Source organism: Sphaeramia orbicularis, chromosome 13 (assembly GCF_902148855.1).
Source record: "Sphaeramia orbicularis chromosome 13, fSphaOr1.1, whole genome shotgun sequence".
In the NCBI taxonomy this organism is placed as follows: domain Eukaryota; kingdom Metazoa; phylum Chordata; class Actinopteri; order Kurtiformes; family Apogonidae; genus Sphaeramia; species Sphaeramia orbicularis.
The window spans coordinates 44,735,711-44,754,170 of record NC_043969.1 but is presented as its reverse complement, the minus strand read 5'-3'; the positions used below and the strand labels follow the sequence as shown (position 1 = coordinate 44,754,170).

The following is an 18,460-nucleotide window of genomic DNA, read 5'->3' as shown; positions in this document are numbered from 1 at the left end:
GTTGTTACTGTTCTACTTGAGTGGCTCCTATGTTCCCTTTTATATTATGACATGTACATTTACTGATAGTTTGTCTTGGTTTGATCTTTACACAAATCCATCTACTGCATCAACAGAGTATTTCTGATTAGGTTTTTATCTCTTTTGGATCAGGTATGGATTAGAGTATTTTCAACTGATGATATTTAATAAAAGGATGAAAATACTTGTTTGTTTATTACACTATATGTTTAGCACACCTCATGAAAGGCATAAAATCTGACGTGTTGCACAAAGATTTTCATCTGTTATTCTTAAACCCACATGAAAAAGGAAGATTTTTGTAGTTTTTACTTGTTTTTAATCAGTTCTCATTCATAAAAAAAAAACCCCTGTAAACTAAAGATATAAAGGTACAAATGACAAAATGCCTGGTATAATTAGCCAAAACAGTAGCTTTCTTTGTGTATTGTGAAGAAAAGATGTTTGCATTTCGCTAAAATTGTGGTGTAACATAACAACCTGCTCTGATAACCTGTATGGTATGCAGAGGCAGCGGTGCATGTGGAGATCAACAGAGTCTCACTAATAAGAACCCGACAGTCTTCGCTACAATTAGGTATTTGATTTCAATGCAAATGGAGACGAGAAACAATGGGTGGCTTGTTTTTTAGCGGTGCACCTTATAGGTTTCCTTTCACCGTCACATGTCGAAACCCAGTCTGAGATAAAAGTCTGAGTCTGGAAAAGGGACTGAACCACAATGAGCATGAGTCAAACACAGACCACAAAGGCTCTTATTGATCAGCTGCTTCCCTTCCTGGTAGAGATTACTGTAAAAAAAAAAAAAAAGCAAAAAAAAAAAAAAAGCAGTGTCTCTAAATACTCAAATGACAGTTGAAGGGCTTGAGATCTAAATGGCAAAATAGTTTAAACGGAAACTAATTAATTTGATGTGGGAACCAAATATTAACTACCAGTCAACTTGATGATGTTCTTGTTAGTCAAACTCCTGAAACACAACTTCAACTGAGCTGTCACTGAGAAAAACAACTTTAATTCAGTAAAAGAGCTTTAAATGGCCAATTCAGCAGCTGAGCTAATGCTAGTCAGAGCATATTGTCTTAATCAGTGGTGATTTCTCATAGACTGCAGTGGAAGCCCGGCTTCCCCTAAAATTACTCAAACTAAATGGTTAAATATGTTTGGTTGTGCTGACATTTTATTGACTACAAATGTGTTAGAACACGTTCATCTCAAAGATGAGTTCGTTCAGAATCAGCTTTATCACAAACCAACGGACGCGATGTCGTTCACTTCTCCTCCATTCCCGTTGTGCTGTTTTCTCCTCCATCTCTGCTCAGTGCATTTGTCCGTAGACACCGGGCGTCTCTGGGCTTCAGTGGGACTGAGTGGAACAGTTTTTTTCATTGCCTCAAAACTGGACGGTAATTGGATAAATGCCACGATGTTGTCCCGCCCCTGGACGCCGGGTGTCTCTGGGGGTGAATGGGGCTGTGGGCGGAGCTCGGCCGGGCTGGACGCCAGAATCCCAAGTGCTGATTGGAGGATCAGCTGAAAGGCTGAATCCCGTTTGATTGACAGCTATTTTGAGATCTACTCCTTTACTGACACAGTTCAGTTTAATACCGCTGCATATTCTGCTGTGAAATCAAGAGAGAAACCACTACGAAATTACTTGTTCATTTCTTGCACTGTAAATAAAACACACTCATTGGACTTCTTTGTTTCAATTGAACATAATTTCAGCGTTTTCTTGTTTCAGTTACATAATTTAATCATTTCTTGTTCGAGTTTAATATCGTTTTGTAGATAGTTAAATCAATCAAACTGTCGGCTAGGTCGGAGTGAAAGGAGCATCTGTTGTTTAAAAAGGCTGAAGTCTTACACCCACAACACACTGGGCCAAGGCAATCTAAGCAGCCCAGCTCTGCTGGACATTCAGAGGACACTGGTCCAGTCCTGGAAAAGACGCAGAGTTGGTGCGATAAGGTCACTGAGCATTTTCTTAAAAAGGAACGGAGGGCTGAATTTATGTTTAAATAACTTGACAATTTTTTTTTTTATTTTTTTATTTTATTTTTTTTATGTAAGCCGACAATGAGCTTCTCCTGTCTGAAAGACGAGCAGCCACCACTGGTCTTAATGTAATCTAAACAGGTGAGTTGTATAAAACTTCACTTACGTACACAGTGTTTCTGCTGGTATAGGTTAATCCTTGCCACCGCACCATACATTTCATACAAAAAAAAAAAAAAAAAAAAATCACCACCGTCGCATTAGACTTATTATACGTACACTATGCCACAGGTGTCAAACATGCGGCCCGATATATATATATATATATATATATATATATATATATATATATATACATATACATATATATATATATTTATTTATTTATTTACAGGGTGGGGAAGCAAAATTTACAATATTTTGAGGCAGGGATTGAAAGACAGTGTATGACCAATTAGTTTATTGAAAGTCATGAGAATTTATTTGCCACAAGAAAATTGACATAATAGAAAATGTTTTTATTCTATGTGTCCTCCTTCTTTCTCAATAACTGCCTTCACACGCTTCCTGAAACTTGCGCAAGTGTTCCTCAAATATTCAGGTGACAGCTTCTCCCATTCTTCTTTAATAGTATCTTCCAGACTTTCTCGTAATAGTTTTGCTCATAGTCATTCTCTTCTTTCCATTATAAACAGTCTTTATGGACACTCCAACTATTTTTTGAAATCTCCTTTGGTGTGATGAGTGTATTCAGCAAATCACACACTCTTTGACGTTTGCTTTCCTGATTACTCATATGGGCAAAAGTTTCTGAAAAGGTATGGATAATAGTGTTAGGTATGATTATGACATCAATATATGTTTGGTTTCAAAACAATTGATGTAGTGCCTGCTGAGAAAAAACAACTAAATGTTCATTGTAAATTTTGCTTCCCCACCCTGTATGTATATGTGTATGTATGTATGTGTGTATATATATATATATATATATATATATATATATATATATTTTATTTTTTTTTTAATTGTTCTGGCATTTAGAGCAGACAACAGAAATGTGCAATATGTTTATGTGTTATACTATATGTAAATGTCTGATACTGAATGTCAATAAAAAATAAATTACAAATAAATAAATAAAGTTTAAAAAAAAAAAAGTTGCAACAAGATGAAAATGTCCGAAAAGACGTGAGAAGACGAAAACACAAAGGACACAAGAAGATGAAAATCCTTTTATTTATAGAACATTTTGAACATTTTAAACAGACAGGGTGATGCACAGTATGAGGTATCTTGTTGCAATTTTTAAGATGTTTTTATCTTGTTATATCTTACTACATTTTCATGTTGTTGTTGATTTTCTGTCCATTATTTGACACAAAATTCCTGTCTTTCAGTGACGACATCAATACAGCCACCAAAAATACACCTGGTACGTTTATAAAACTCCTTCAGTACATATGAAACACAGTAATCCATCTGGTTTGTGGAGTGACATAACTACATACTGTATCTGAGAGGAGGATACTATTTTTCCTGCAGAAGATGACTGTACTGAATCTGTACTGAATCAGCACAGAGAAAGTGTGATAATGGATCATGAGGCCTGGAAGTCACGGTGTATATTTAGAAGATTCGTAGGAGCAGCTGTTAAACTCAGGTTAAAACCACTGATGCATAATAACCTTCAGAAACAACAACACTGATAACCCCCCCCCCCCCATCCTTTTACCCAGCCTTGGACAACTAACACCCACTTCCTCTTTATGGGACTGGTGTGATTGATTATTACTAGAAACGCGTCCTATAGCTGACAAAAATGCATGTTATTCATAGTGTTTCCATCAGCCACCCTCACACAGCTGCTGAGTGTTTACAGGGGTTGTGTGTTCGCGGTTGAAGCATGTGGTCTGAGTTATTGACTTCCCACAGAGACTGGTAAGAGATTAGTCACCTGTAAAGACCGTTAAGGAGCTGTTTTTAGTGTCACTTTAGTGCAGCAGCTCCTGCCTCCACATCTTTATGAAATATTTCACATCCTGTTGTTACATTCAGTGGTGAAACGTACGCTGTGAGGGGAACAGACGAAGAACACGTAGTCCATCTACATCCTGTTTAACATGAGCTGCTCAGGGTTCAATGTGTTTTATTTTCTGAAAGACTTGTTACCTTACGATTCCTTTTTTTTTTTTTTTTTTTTTTTTAAAATCAGATGGGCAAAACTTAAAACTTTAAAATGTCTTCTTCAATTTGTGCATTTAAAAGGATCTATAAATCCACTATAATAACAAAATATAGAACATTATAGAAGTATGCATAAATAAGATATTATTGTAGTTAATTGGTTATCATGATAAGAAAATATTGTCACATTGATTGATCATTGTATTTGGAGTAAATATTTAAAGTGCATATAAATATTATAGTCTATTAAAAACGGTTGATTATGCAAAGCTGATTGTGTGTGAGGCGACTATAAAAGTGTATATGAATGGTTTGTATGGATGTTTTGTATTACTGTAGAAATATACGGAAGAAAATGTGTGTTAACAAAGCAAAGGAAGCGGCTCTAGTTTGATTATTAGTTTGTAAAAAGGGAGTGGGAGTAGGGATGTAACGATATGAAAATTTCATATCACGGTTATTGTGACCAAAATTATCACAGTTATCATTATTATTGCGGTATTATTGAAATTGTGCTCAAAATGTTCAAGAAGTACTTATACACACACTGAAATAATTTAACCAAGTTGTACTTAAAAATAATAATAAAATAAAATAATTGGCACAATGCACTTTCTGTTGCAGAAACATTCAAATATTAACCCTTAGTCGTCTGAGCCTAGTTTGTCCGTTTTTCAGTACTTTTGATTTTACCTTTATATACTATATAAACAAATGTTTACTATACCCATGTTTGGTATCTTTTTTTTCAGCACAACTTCATCTATATCATCTGTCTATTATTTTTTCACTGTAACCTACTATATCAACATAAAAGGACAAAAAAAACATACAAAAAAATATAAAATCCCATTTGAAAAATGTATATACGTTATTGCATAAATAACACAAAAATGCTTAACAAACCTTTTCAGAGACTTTAAAAGTGAATATTAGTTCCAAATATTAGGTATATACAATTAAAATTGTCATAAATTAAAACTATACTGAAATATTTGACATAAAAGCAGATCTTTACATAGGCGTTTTTTTCCACTAAAAGTGCAGTAATCAAACACGGTTATCATGATAATTAGAATTTAAACGGTAATACTAACTGTCTGCAATTTTTCCACGGTTTATCGTTATACCGGTAATCGTTACATCCCTAAGTGGGAGTCAGTAAGTTAGATTTCTTCCTACTCCTTTTCGAGCGCAGAAAATTTTTATTTATTTATTTTTTACCATGTTGTATGATTCTTTGTTATCTGATGATTCTACATGCTCAAAATAAAACTACTACTACACTACTACAGGTCACTTAATGCTGCCTTCACGTGCTATTGGGAAGATGATCCTTTCCACTAGTAAATTCAAAATTACCAGCGTGTTGTGTTCAAGTCCTTTTGTGGTCATAGCAAAATTAAAAATGGCGGAAACACAATTTATGGTGACCTGCTATTTGGGTAAAAGAGTTTTGGATGAGTTAATTCATCTGCTATTGTTTACTGCAGCTTTCCCTTAAACTCTTAAATAATGTCTTTTAAACGAACTTTAAAATCCCATTTTATTGCTGATGATTTTAATGTCATTTTAATTTAATGTTTTTACATGTTAAATGTATTTTTATGCCTCTCCTGTGATACTTTTATGTTTTATGTAAGGCACTTCAAATTGTCCTGTAGATGAAATGTGCTATACAAATAAACTTGCCTTGCAACAGCATTTTTAAAACATTTTTTTCATTCATCTTCTGAAATTTAACCTCGAAAGAGCTGCAGGGACATACAGTTGTGGAAAAAATTATTACACCACTCCTTGTTTTCTTCAATTTTTTGTTCATTTTAATGCCTGGTACAACTAAAGGTACATTTGTTTGGATAAATATAATGAAAACAACAAAAATAGCTCATAGTAGTTTAATTTCAGAGCTGATATCTATGCATTTTCCATGTTTTCTTGATAATAACCAAAATCACTTCAGTTCTTACATCACTATCTATGGCATTGTACTGACAAAAACAGTGCTTTTAGGCATTCCATGTTTTCTTTTCTGTCTGTTTTAGTCACATGATACACACAGGAGTTAGTACTCGATTGCATAACCATGGTTTTTGCTGACTTTGATGGTCTAATAATTTTTTCCGCGACTGTTTAAATACACACACTAACATATATAGAGACAAACAACCAATCACTCTCACATTCACTCCAATGGGGAAATTAGCTTAAACAATTAACTTATTAATGCATGTTTTTGGAAGTCAAAGTACCTGGAGAAAACACACACACACAGAGAAAGTGCAAACTCCACTGTTTTTTTTTTTTTTTTTTGCAAATTGTGTATAATATAAATGTGCAAAATCATCAGCTAACAGCAGCAAAACAGTAACGAAAGCAGTGTTTATCATTCATGATTAATCCCTAGTTGCTCTCTGCCATTGTTGAAAAGGTCAAAGGTTATTTTCACCTCGGCAACTCATGTATCAAAATTCTTTCCCTGTTCTCAAGTGGAAAATACGACATGAGGGGAAATTCATGTGCAATTTTGAAGTTTGTAAGTAGTATTTACCATAATCTCCATAGCACGTGAAGGCAGCATAAGAGTCAGTTCCCATATATTTTGGGAGTGCCCCATTGTGAAACACTTCTGGATTAATGTAAAGGCATATTGGATAGTTTACTTAAAGTGAACCTCTCTATGGACCCATTATTATTTTTACTGGAAATATTCCCTGATGGTCTGTCCCACGACCAAAAATTCATACTACATCTTCTGATGACTGCGAGAAAAATGATAATTTTATGGTTGAAACCTGAATCACCTACAATTGGACAATGGATACAAAAAATTAAACAAGTTTGTCCAATGGAACAGTTAACAGCACAGCTACAGCTGAAGACTCCGATCTTTGAAAGAAGATGGAGACCAGTATTCAGTCTTATTGGAATGGATATTTAAGCCTGGATTGTTTTGTTTTTTTTTCTTTTTTTTTCCTCTCCTTTTCTTCATTGTAACCAAATACTTTATATTGTAATCTTGGGCCCAATCTCAGGACAAACATTGTTACTCTGTACATTGTTTTTTTTTGTTTTATTTTGTTTTCTTCAATAAAAATTAAAAAAAAAAAAAGAGTCAATTCCCATTTACAATAATGACCTGGCTACGAGACAGCATAAGAAGCAGAAATGAAACAATAAGGACATAAAGAAAAACATAGAAACTACCATTTAATATTCATATAGGTGATTTATCTCAACACTTCAATGTCTGGCACCTTATTTGGTATGCTATGTGTGGGTTTTTTGTAAGTCTTTTACTTTTTCTATAGCTTTTTTATAGATTTTACATTTATTGTAGATACAGAAGTGTGTGTGTTCTTGTTTTTATTGGCTGCTGGAAAATGGACAATAGTTGCTTTTCCATTGACCCTAAAATTGCGTGAATATAACTTGAGCATAAAAATTTACCTAATGGAAAAACAACAATTTCGCCAACCTCTCGTTTTTCGATTAAAAGTTTTTGCTCTGGCAAGAAGTGGTTTTTCGGGCGTAGCACAATTGGTATACCACACAAAACTACAATGGAAAGACCTTTTTCCGCAACTAGAGTCCTGTTAATACAAAAGACCGGATGTTGACGGACGTTACAACAAGCAAAGAAGAAGAGTTTTAAAAGAAACATGGCGCGATATGTGTGAACACAGCAGGAAACTGAATCATTTTTTAATTTTGGAACGGGATAATATATAATAATAATGAATATATCTGTAAATCAACACGATATTTATGTTCGTCCCCATGTTTATGGAATGACTTCTCGTGTCATCTCGCGATAATAAATACATCATTGCATTTGTGATTTAATGGAAAAACAGACATTACGCACTTCTGTTTTGTCGACATTTAGTAAATATCGGTAAAGTTTTGCATGTAAGTCTAATGGAAAAGCGACTAGTGACAAACTTCTTTCCTATTACATCACTTCCATGTAGATAAGAACTAAGAATCTTTGTCAGTATATGTTTTATATTAGGATATGCAACTCCCCCCAAAAACTCTACTTTTAACTCCATTTTTAACCCATCACTAATTGAACATGCAGGAACACACCACACACTGCAGACTAGGAGCAGTGAGTGGCCATTTTAGATGCCCATAAGCAAACTGGGGGTCCAGGGAATTGAACTGCCAACTCTTATCAAGACTTGGTAAAAGTTGTTTTTCTCTATATTTGTTGACACAGAGGTGGTTTCCTGAAGCACGTGGAGTAAATGGAAAAATAGATTTCGCACACACACTCTGGGCTGAGAAAATAAATCCGTTCCTATCTAAAGCTTCCATGGACCTTGGCATTAGTGATTACAAATTTACTGATGAAATAGGACAGAAGACGCAGCTATTCCTTCTCAAACGGTCCTAACACTCCCACATTTCCACAGAACTGTCGCCCCGTCCGTTACTGTTTTGCCCAAACATCCACAACTCATCTCCTCCTTCATTCTTTTCCACGTTCGTCTATTTCCAAAGAAATTATGAAATCCACTGTGATGCCAGATCAGCCAATATTAGCAGACATTGGCTTACAGGTATAATGTTCAACATGCTCTGTGTTTTGTTAACTTGCCATCTTAAATTGTTTCAAGTGTTTTCAATAATGTGCAGGAGGAATCTGACATTTTGTTCAATGTAACGGTCTGTTTCATTTGGTTGCTCCTCAAGTGCAAAGTGTACCTTTTATATGGAAACAGTTAAAACAAGCATGCTGTCGCTCCAAAGTCGTCATATGCTCTTGCTACAGTGTCAAAGTAGATGCCCGGAGAACCAGATAGAAGTCAGTGTGAGCTTTCAGATGTCAGAAAGTGGCGACGTAGACCTTGAGATTACATAAAGTCGCAAAAACATCACAATGCGGAGTTTGGAGATAGAGCACCAAAGACTGTGGACGTAAACACAAGACCAGGGACCAGGGTACATGTCCCATTGCAATGCTGTGATTTCTGCTTTTTAGCCATTCCCTTAACCCCATTTTCCTAACATTAACCATCTTATTTTTATCCCTTATCCAAACAGAACTGTGGCTATTGTAATAGACATTACAGCCGCTGAAAAAATTATGAGACCACCCTTGTTTTCTTTAATTTCCTGTTCATTTTAATGTCTGGTACAACTAAAGGTACATTTGTTTGAAGAAATATAATAATAACAACAAAAATAGCTCATAGTGGTTTAATTTCAGAGCTGGTATCTATCCATTTTCCATGTTTTCTTGATTTCTTCTTAACCAAAATCACTTCAGTTCTTACATCAATATCTATGGCATTGTACTGACAAAAACAGTGCTTTTACATAGTCCATGTTTTCTTTTCTGTCTGTTTTAGTCACATGACACACACAGGAGTTAGTACTTGATTGCATAACCATTGTTTTTGACGACTTTTGATGGTCTAATCATTTTTTTCGTGACTGTAAATTAGTCCAGCTGCTTTTTGGCACCTGGCTGACCTCCAAAAAGCAGTTACGCAGTCAAAACTCAAAAAAAAAAAAAAACACAGGAAAGAAAAATAAAGGAAAATCACCACAATGCTGCAAACAAAAGTAAAAACAAAAAACGACAAGAAGATGGTGGAAAATAAAGGCCAAACCGTGTGTTTTTATAGTGAGTCAGTCTCTTTCACTGCTCTGTGTTTTGACCACCATTCCACAGATGGCAGGAGGTGCACTGAGCATGCTCAGATGTCTATGTAAAGAACAAGCTCTATTCTATCAGCACGTTTTGAAATGTTTCTTATTGAGCAAACGGTTGATTTTTATGAATGTTTAAAACAAATCATACATTCAGAACGAGCACCACAGACACGTCAGGGGTTAAAGGGCTAACTTTTGTTGGCCCAAATATGATGAAATGATGTTTGGACTACAAAGGTATGTAGATAAAATATCAGAAGCACAACATAAGCTGTTTTTTGCCACACTGCATACTAGCATATGAGCTAATACGTAATGTTAGTATTTAACATTACCTCATGTTTTCTTTTCTTATTTCGTTAGCATGAAATGATGTTATGTGAAGGCACAGTGAATAAAATATAAACACATTGTTATCTTTAAGCATGATTTCTGTGTGGTGTCAAGCTGGAGAGATTTATTTCTGCAACAGAGTGCTTCAAGGATGATGTATTTTTTAAACTAACACCTCCCCTTAGCATCCTTCTGTTTACACTGACAAAAAAGCCAGTGGAACTTTCTACTGATTTTTGGATTACAGCCGAAAATAGTGTCCATAGCAAACAAACATCTATGGCTTCAATATGATCTTCAGTAACGGAAAAAACTTATTTCACAAGATAAAGTATTTACAAATTGTCATGACATTAAAATCACTGCCACAATTACATAGAGCCGCTAATTTATATTCCATGTGTCTACATCTGCTACAAAAACATTTCCTCTTGGTGTGACCTGAGCTACTGAGTGATTAGTTTCCAAGAGGGCAACACAATCGGAAGAACAAAACAAGCTTGTGTTCACTGCAGACATTATGCATCAGACCAAAAACATACTGTTATAGATGAAAATGCCAAACTATTTCTACAGCTCTCATGGTCCTATACTATCCTAAGCTTTATGGTACGAATCTAAATGAAGTTTGCGAAATATTTGGTAAATCTGACTAAATTTTTGACAGATATTTAACAATTTCTCATTTTAACTAAGGATATATATATATATATATATATTTATTTTAATTAACTCATTTTACTTTATGTATTCATTTTGGATATGTACGTTTACATATTTTTGTTGGAGTATGAGGTACATCAGAGTGGGGGTACATAACTATGTTGTTATATTTTATGTACATTCAATCGTACAGTTATGATTGATACAATAAAAAACTCAATAAAATAAAGCTTTTGACAGATATTTAAGTTCTGATGGAGTCTTCTTATGTTTTTACCAAACATTTAGGTTGCATAAAGTACATTTGATTAACTGTCACAATCAATAAAACACCATTTTATGTGTTTTTCTAAGCTAGAGTTGGGATTCAGTCCAATATGTATGTTATTAGGTTTCAACTGACAGGAGATATCTTTTAGTTTCTGTGTTGTTTGACATGTAAGTGAAACACACTCTGAACTCCACGATTTTAACAGTCACTCAAATGTAACCTAAATGACCGTAAAACTGGTCACTTTTGGCGTTAGGAGGTTTTCTGAATAAAAGATAATAGCACATGAATCAACTAAAATGACTCATGATTCACACCCATGTACAACTTGGAGTCACAAAAACCACTGAGTGATGAACCTTTTTTCAGGAATCCACAGGAACCTGCAGGAGTTGATATTCTTTCTCACTTGTAATCATTCATCGTCCTTTATCTTCACCACGTCTGTTACCCTTTAACTACCCCAGACCTGAGATATACAGACGCTGTGTTTGCGCTTTGCTCACCCAAACAGGTGGGAGAGCTACTGGGGTTTTCGGAAGTTCAATGATTAAACTGGGACGGTTCACATGCCAAGGCTGGCTTTTTTTCTTTTTTGAGGGGGGGTATGTTCAAATGAGGTGGAGCAGGAGATAATTTGAACTTCCCTGGCCAATAACCAAGTGACTCCACCTTCTGCTTTATAGAAATGTACTGCTTATATCAGCCTTTGTGAGACTGGAGAGTAAACTCGCTCCACAAACCTCTGGCTGCTCAGATAAGAGGATACCGCAGAGCGTTGACATGCCTTCAGCTGGACTGGAGATCCTCGGGGTGAGCCTGGCCGTCCTGGGATGGATCTCAGCCATCGTCTCCTGCGCTCTACCCATGTGGAGGGTGTCGGCGTTCATCGGGGTGAACCTCATCACGGCGCAGATCACCTGGGAGGGGATATGGATGCACTGTGTGGTCCAGAGCACGGGTCACATGCAGTGCAAACTCCACGACTCCATGCTGGCTCTGAGCGCTGACCTCCAGGCGGCCCGGGCCCTCACCATCATCGCCATCGTGGTTGGGGTCGTGGGACTCCTGGTGGCCGTCATGGGGGCAAAGTGCACCAACTGTGTTGACGAGGAGTCCACCAAGGCCCGGGTGATGATAGCAGCGGGGGCCACCTTCCTCTTGGCCTCATTGTTGGAGATGATCCCGGTGTCGTGGACCGCCCACAGCATCATCATGGAGTTCTATAATCCCATGACGCCCGAGGCACAGAAGAGGGAGATAGGGGCGGCGTTGTACCTGGGCTGGGCTGCAGCCGCCTTCCTGCTCATCGGAGGGGGGATACTCTGTTCCAGCTGCCCCCCCGAGCCTGAGAAACGATTCGAGCCCCCTTCACGGATGGTGTACTCCCAGGCCAGGTCGGTCGCCACCAGTGGCCACGACAGGAGGGACTATGTCTGAACTGTGCGTTTGTGCTGAGGTGGAAGTGTTCGTGACGTATCTCCATGACCCTTTGTTCACTCTCTGTGGATGTAACTCTGTGGCTGTTGGATGCACTATCATTATCCATGTTTTACTGAAATGATGACCTCTGTATTTTTATACTGTATTCTGATGCAATTCTAGAAAACAGGAAGAGCTGAATTTATACGTCTACAATGTATTGACTGTTTGTCCTGCAATTCTTCATGATGTATATTTTATTTTCTGAATGTGTTCATCTGTTCTGTTTGTTTTTTTACATACATTGCTTTAATCTTTCAGACTTGTGAGTATTTTAAATAAAGCTGTCCAGTTGTCATCTGTTAAGTGTTTAACTGTGGTAGCAGGTTTGAAATAAACATGTGAAATGAAACTTAAAGTAATGAAATGGAATGTGCAAACTCTTTATTCAGTCCAGTCACCTGAAAGTAGAATAGAAAAAAATGTGATATTGTGATGTTTTCTTCTAGTTTGATTATAAAATCTGTTGCAACAGAGCAGTAAATTACCAAAGATCTAGAGTAAAGACATGTTAAAGCTGACAGAGTTATTATATTAGATCATTTAAGACTTTGTTTAACACATATCTGACATTTCTGACATAATGATGTACTGAAATATGTGGTTGTACATTCTTTGAATGAGCTGTGGGAAAATGCTCAGGTCAGTTTAGTAAATTTATGTCTAGTTAATGTGGTCTAATCTAATCTTATCTAATCTAGTCTAGTCTAGTCGTCTGATCTAATTCATTACAAAGACATATTATAGTCACCACGATGCATAAAATTACTCAATTTTGGTTAAGACGTGGATTTGTATGTTTGCACTGTGTATTTGCACGGGTTCTCTTGAGGTACTCCGGGAACTTCCACAGTCCAAAGACATGCACTAATAGTTTAATTAGCTAAACGAAATTGCTCATAGGTGTGAATGTGAGAGTGTAGTTGTTCATCTTTATATGTCAGACCTGGGTGAACTGGTGACACATCTAGGGTGAACCCCACCTTCGCCCAAAATATAGCTGGGATAGGCAACCCTCCAGGACAAAACAGTTCAGAAGAAGAATGAATGAATGAGAGAACTGTCAAAATATAGTCATATGGGTTTAATATTCTTACTTTAGGCGGTTATTTGTTGATCATAAGAGCATGAAATGAATTAAACTAGACAGATAAGCCCTAAAAATAAAATTTTGTTGTGGAAAACCAGTCCCTTTTAACCCATAATCAAATAGCTAATTATTTAAATCTATTTATTTTTAGGTATTTTTCAGTTCTTATGCTGTACGTATATAAATATTACACCTGTGTGAAACTGTATTTTAATATGTTTTTGGTTAGACATTACTTATCTGGAGCCTCACAGTCTAAACTTTTACAAAATGGATATAAAAAGCAGCTGGTTCTGTCTTGTTATGCGACTAGTTTCTGATATAATCCATGATGGAGATACTGGACGTCATTCAAAAGCCCACATGGATGAACATGTCCATATGTCCATATGTCCACATGTCCTGGGTTTATCTTTCCACGAGCCTTTAGGTCATTGTAGAGTAATCAGCTGTACATAAACCCTACATTTCTGAACACAACGGAGTCAATAAAATGTTGAATCTTGGTATCAACAGGTGCAGAGGACATGTGGGATTCCTCCCCTCATTCCCTGTTATTAGGCTGACGACGGGAAGTCTCTGTCCACCTGGCTGTCTCCCATATGTCTCCATGAAAACAAGAAGCGCTACTTTGTCAGCTTCCCCACACTCACTGAGCTGCCCACCTGAACAATGGGCCCGTTTCATGTCGGAGGGGGGCCGGAGGGGTGGGGTGGGGGGTGGTGTGGTTGTCAGCACCAGGTTACAGAATGCAGAGGGGGGAGGGGGTATTTCTAGGGAGACTGTCCCATCCCCGAAGAATTCCAAGGGCATTCTGCAGACAGACAAAGTCATTAAAGCCCATCAAAGCGCACAGTGCTGTCAGGTGAAAGTCTCCCCACTCCAACTCTGCTCCGACTTCAACTCAAGGAATGTGGACACCGTAAAGTTTAATGTCCTGTTCACACTGATACGGACAATCTGCAAAACAAACACTTTTCTCTAAATTTAGATCCATCGTCCACGTGTAAACAGAGTTTTAGGTAATAAATGGAGAGTTTTTTTAAGCTCACTCCAAAGTTAATATTAAAAACTCTGCTTTTTGGTTATTTAAATAGAAAACCAAGAGATTACGATACAATGGCATTTACATTTGTTCACTTTCTTGATCATTATATAAGCTTTAGTTCATTTCCTTGATTATTTTGTTAATGTCTGCTCATTTTCTGGACAATTATGTTAATTTTTTTGATGATTTTGATAGCTTTTGTTTATTTCCTTGATTATTTTGTTTATGTGTGCTCCTTTTCTGGACAATTATGTTAATTTTCTTGATTATTTTGTTTGATCTTCTTCATTTTCTTGATTACTTTGTTAGCTTTTGTTCATTTCCTTGATTATTTTGTTCTTGTCTGCTATTTTTCTGGACAATTATGGTAATTTTCTTGATTATTTTGTTAGATTTTCTTTGTTTTCTTGATTATTTTGTTAGCTTTTGTTCATTTCCTTGATTATTTTGTTTTTGTCTGCTCATTTTCTGGACAATTTTGTTAATTTTCTTGATTATTTTGTTAGCTTTTCTTCATTTTCTTCATTATTTTACTTTTTTTTTTCATGTTCTTGATACATTTGTTCCTTTTCTCGTTACCTTTGTTCATTTTGATAACGTTCTTGATTATTCTTTTCACTTTCTGTTGAATGATCTTGATTGTGCAAAGTTTCATATCCTGTCCACACTAACAATATTTTGTAAAACAGTTTTCGCTAAAGTTGGGCGTCCCATCCACATGCAAACAGAGTTTAAGTACCATTTGTGTCCATTTATTTTTTTACATTTGCAGCTTTAAGGTTTGATGTGTATTATTTAGTGATATCTAGTGTTAAAGTTAGGGATTGCACCTCTCTGCCAGCTGCTATAAAACAGACATACCTCATTTTGTGTGTTCATTCAGTCCATTATGGATTTTTTAAATTCAGGGGATAGTAATTCTGGTCCATACTCTAGACACTGTAGATCAGGGGTGTCAAACTCATTTTAGTTCAGGGGCCACTTTCACCCCAGTATGATCTCCAGTGGGCCGGACCAGTAAAATAATACCAGTGAAAAAAGTAAAATTATATTATGATCAGGTTTACATCTACAAATTTCCTTAAAAATCTGATTAACATGAACAACTTGAATTGTCTTTAGAAAAACAAGTGCAATTTTAACAATATTCTGCCTCGGTTTATCAGGTTATCATTTATACATGTGCATTACAATCACAAAAAAACATTTAGTAACAGGCAGAAAATTGGTAAAATTGCATTTACTTTTCATTAGACATTTCCGTTTCTTCATATCTGTTCAGGTTATTCACATTTTTTATAAAAGTATAGTTTTGGTAATGTGAATATTTTCATGTAATTTTCCTTTTTTACACCAAAAAAACAGAAAGAAAATTTGGGGTTGTCACTATTTATAGCTTATTTTAATAATATTTTACTGGTTCTGACCCACTTGAAATCTATTTGGTCTGTATGTGTCTGTGTGTGGAACCTGAACTAAAATGGTTTTGACATCCTTGATTGTTAATATCTTCAGTGTAATTTTTGTATTTCACAAATTCATCCCGCGGGCCGGATTGGACCCTTTGGTGGGCTGGATTTGGTCCCCGGGCCGCATGTTTGACACCTGTGCTGTAGATGATGGTAAAGCACCTTAATGATGAATGAGACAGAATAAGAAAAATAAAGAAAGAAGAAGCCCATTCAGAGATACTGTAGAACCATGAAGATGCAACATGTTGAAATCTGAACAGTGAGTCATTTGAAGGCAACAAAAACATAACATTTCAGATTGTTTACATGTATTTTCTGCACTTACATCCTCAATAAATCTGACAAAATCTAATGCACTGGACCTTTAAATATGTTCAATATTTGTTTTCATTTCTTGAGTACGACAAAGAGTTCAATCACTCGTCAGTATCCTCATTTTCAGTCACACCAAAAGCCCTAATGCACTTCAAAATTGCTCCCATCATTACAAAAACACATTGCGTGCATGGCCTTTCAGCTGTAAAAGGCCTCTTTGTGACCAGGCCCATTGTGAAGCTGGCCATGTAAGCTGATAGGACAGTCTTCTCTCCTGAGTGTCCAGGTCCTTCCTCCCCTTTTGGTGATGTCAGCTCCTTAGAGGACTCCTCCCCTCCACCTGATCCCCCTTATAAAGGATACTGCTGAGTTCCAGGCGACAGATCATCACACACTCACAGATGCATAACCTGAAATTAACTTAATTACCTGTTGGCTCTTTCTGGTTGACTTTTTATTCCCTCCCCGTCACAGATTTTTTTTTTCCCCTTCCTCTGAGGTGTGACATACTTTCAGACGCTGCACGAGAGGAAGACTTTTCACAATGTCTATAGGTCTGGAGTTGATGGGCATTTCTTTATGCATTCTGGGATGGATTATTGCGATCGTGGCGTGCGCCCTCCCGATGTGGAGGGTGACGGCCTTCATCGGCAGCAACATCGTGACGGCTCAGATCATCTGGGAGGGCCTGTGGATGACCTGCGTGGTCCAGAGCACGGGCCAGATGCAGTGTAAGGTCTACGACTCCATGCTGGCCCTCTCTCAGGACCTCCAGGCTGCCCGCGCCCTCACCGTCATCTCCATCCTCTTGGCCATCCTCGCCGTGCTCATCGCCATCGCTGGAGCCAAGTGCACCAACTGCATCGAAGACGAAGCATCCAAGGCCAAGGTGATGATCATATCCGGGGTCTTCTTCATCGTGTCCGGGGTCATGCAGCTCATTCCCGTGTCCTGGTCGGCCAACACCATCATCAGGGACTTCTACAACCCGTTACTCACCGACGCCCAGCGGCGGGAGCTGGGCGCCGCGCTCTACATCGGATGGGCGGCGGCTGCCCTCCTGATTCTGGGCGGCGGGCTGCTCTGCTGCTCCTGCCCGCCACGTGAGACCAGATATAACCCTTCGCGGATGGCTTACTCTGCACCGCGGTCTGCAGGTGGTCCTGGGTTGGAGAGGAAAGACTACGTTTGATAAAAGTGGGGGGAAAAAATTAAGAAAAAAGACATTTTTCAACCTCAGACCGGCTCTCCACGCAAAGTGAGGGAAAGAGCTGAAGGGAACGAGGAGACTCCACAGTGAAGGATGTTGTTGATTTGCCTTTAACGTTAAGTATCTCTGAAAATAAGCTTGACAAAAATGACTACAGAAGGAGTCATTTGAGCAAAAATTAAAGCGATTATTTTCCTATTGTCATGGCATTTTGTAAGATCAGTGCACTAATGTATCACTCTGTACTTTTTATACAGTCGTGGCTTTGTTTTTGCCATTCAATGTTTTTAAGAAAACTGCCATCACTCCTAATATCCATCCTTATCTGTTTTGGTTACAACAGGGTTATGTGCTGTAAATACGGTAGCATTATTGATAATCAAGTGTACAAGGTATGACGGATGATATTTAACAGTTTTTAGTGTGGTGTGGTAAAGGTGGGGGTGGATGCTCTGAATGCTTCACAGTGTGACGCAGGATAAAAGCACCTGTTTTTTTTTTCTCTGTATTACACACCAGCAGTGTATGTCACAAGTGTTTTTTAATAAATACATGTTTTTTTAAGATACTGCATGTCTTGTTTTGTCTCAAACACAACTTACACTTAAGATTTTAACAATTGGCTTAACCCATAAAGACCCAGTGATACTTTTGTGGCAGTTCCCAACTGAATTTTTCTTTCTATTTAACCTTTCTTAAGTGATTT

At 37.2% G+C, this 18,460-nt stretch overlaps 2 protein-coding genes across 2 annotated transcripts; both read left to right on the top strand.

Annotated features, from left to right (window-relative positions):
* Positions 1–11,920: 11,920 nt before the first annotated feature.
* On the top strand, positions 11,921–12,577 carry LOC115431648 (claudin-4-like). The gene has a single exon (XM_030152208.1). The coding sequence runs from the start codon at positions 11,921–11,923 to the stop codon at positions 12,575–12,577; it is 657 nt and encodes a 218-aa protein (XP_030008068.1).
* Positions 12,578–16,937: 4,360 nt separating this feature from the next.
* On the top strand, positions 16,938–18,310 carry LOC115430969 (claudin-3-like). Its single transcript, XM_030151184.1, has one exon. The coding sequence runs from the start codon at positions 17,089–17,091 to the stop codon at positions 17,734–17,736; it is 648 nt and encodes a 215-aa protein (XP_030007044.1). The 5' UTR covers positions 16,938–17,088; the 3' UTR covers positions 17,737–18,310.
* The last annotated feature ends 150 nt before the right edge of the window (positions 18,311–18,460 follow it).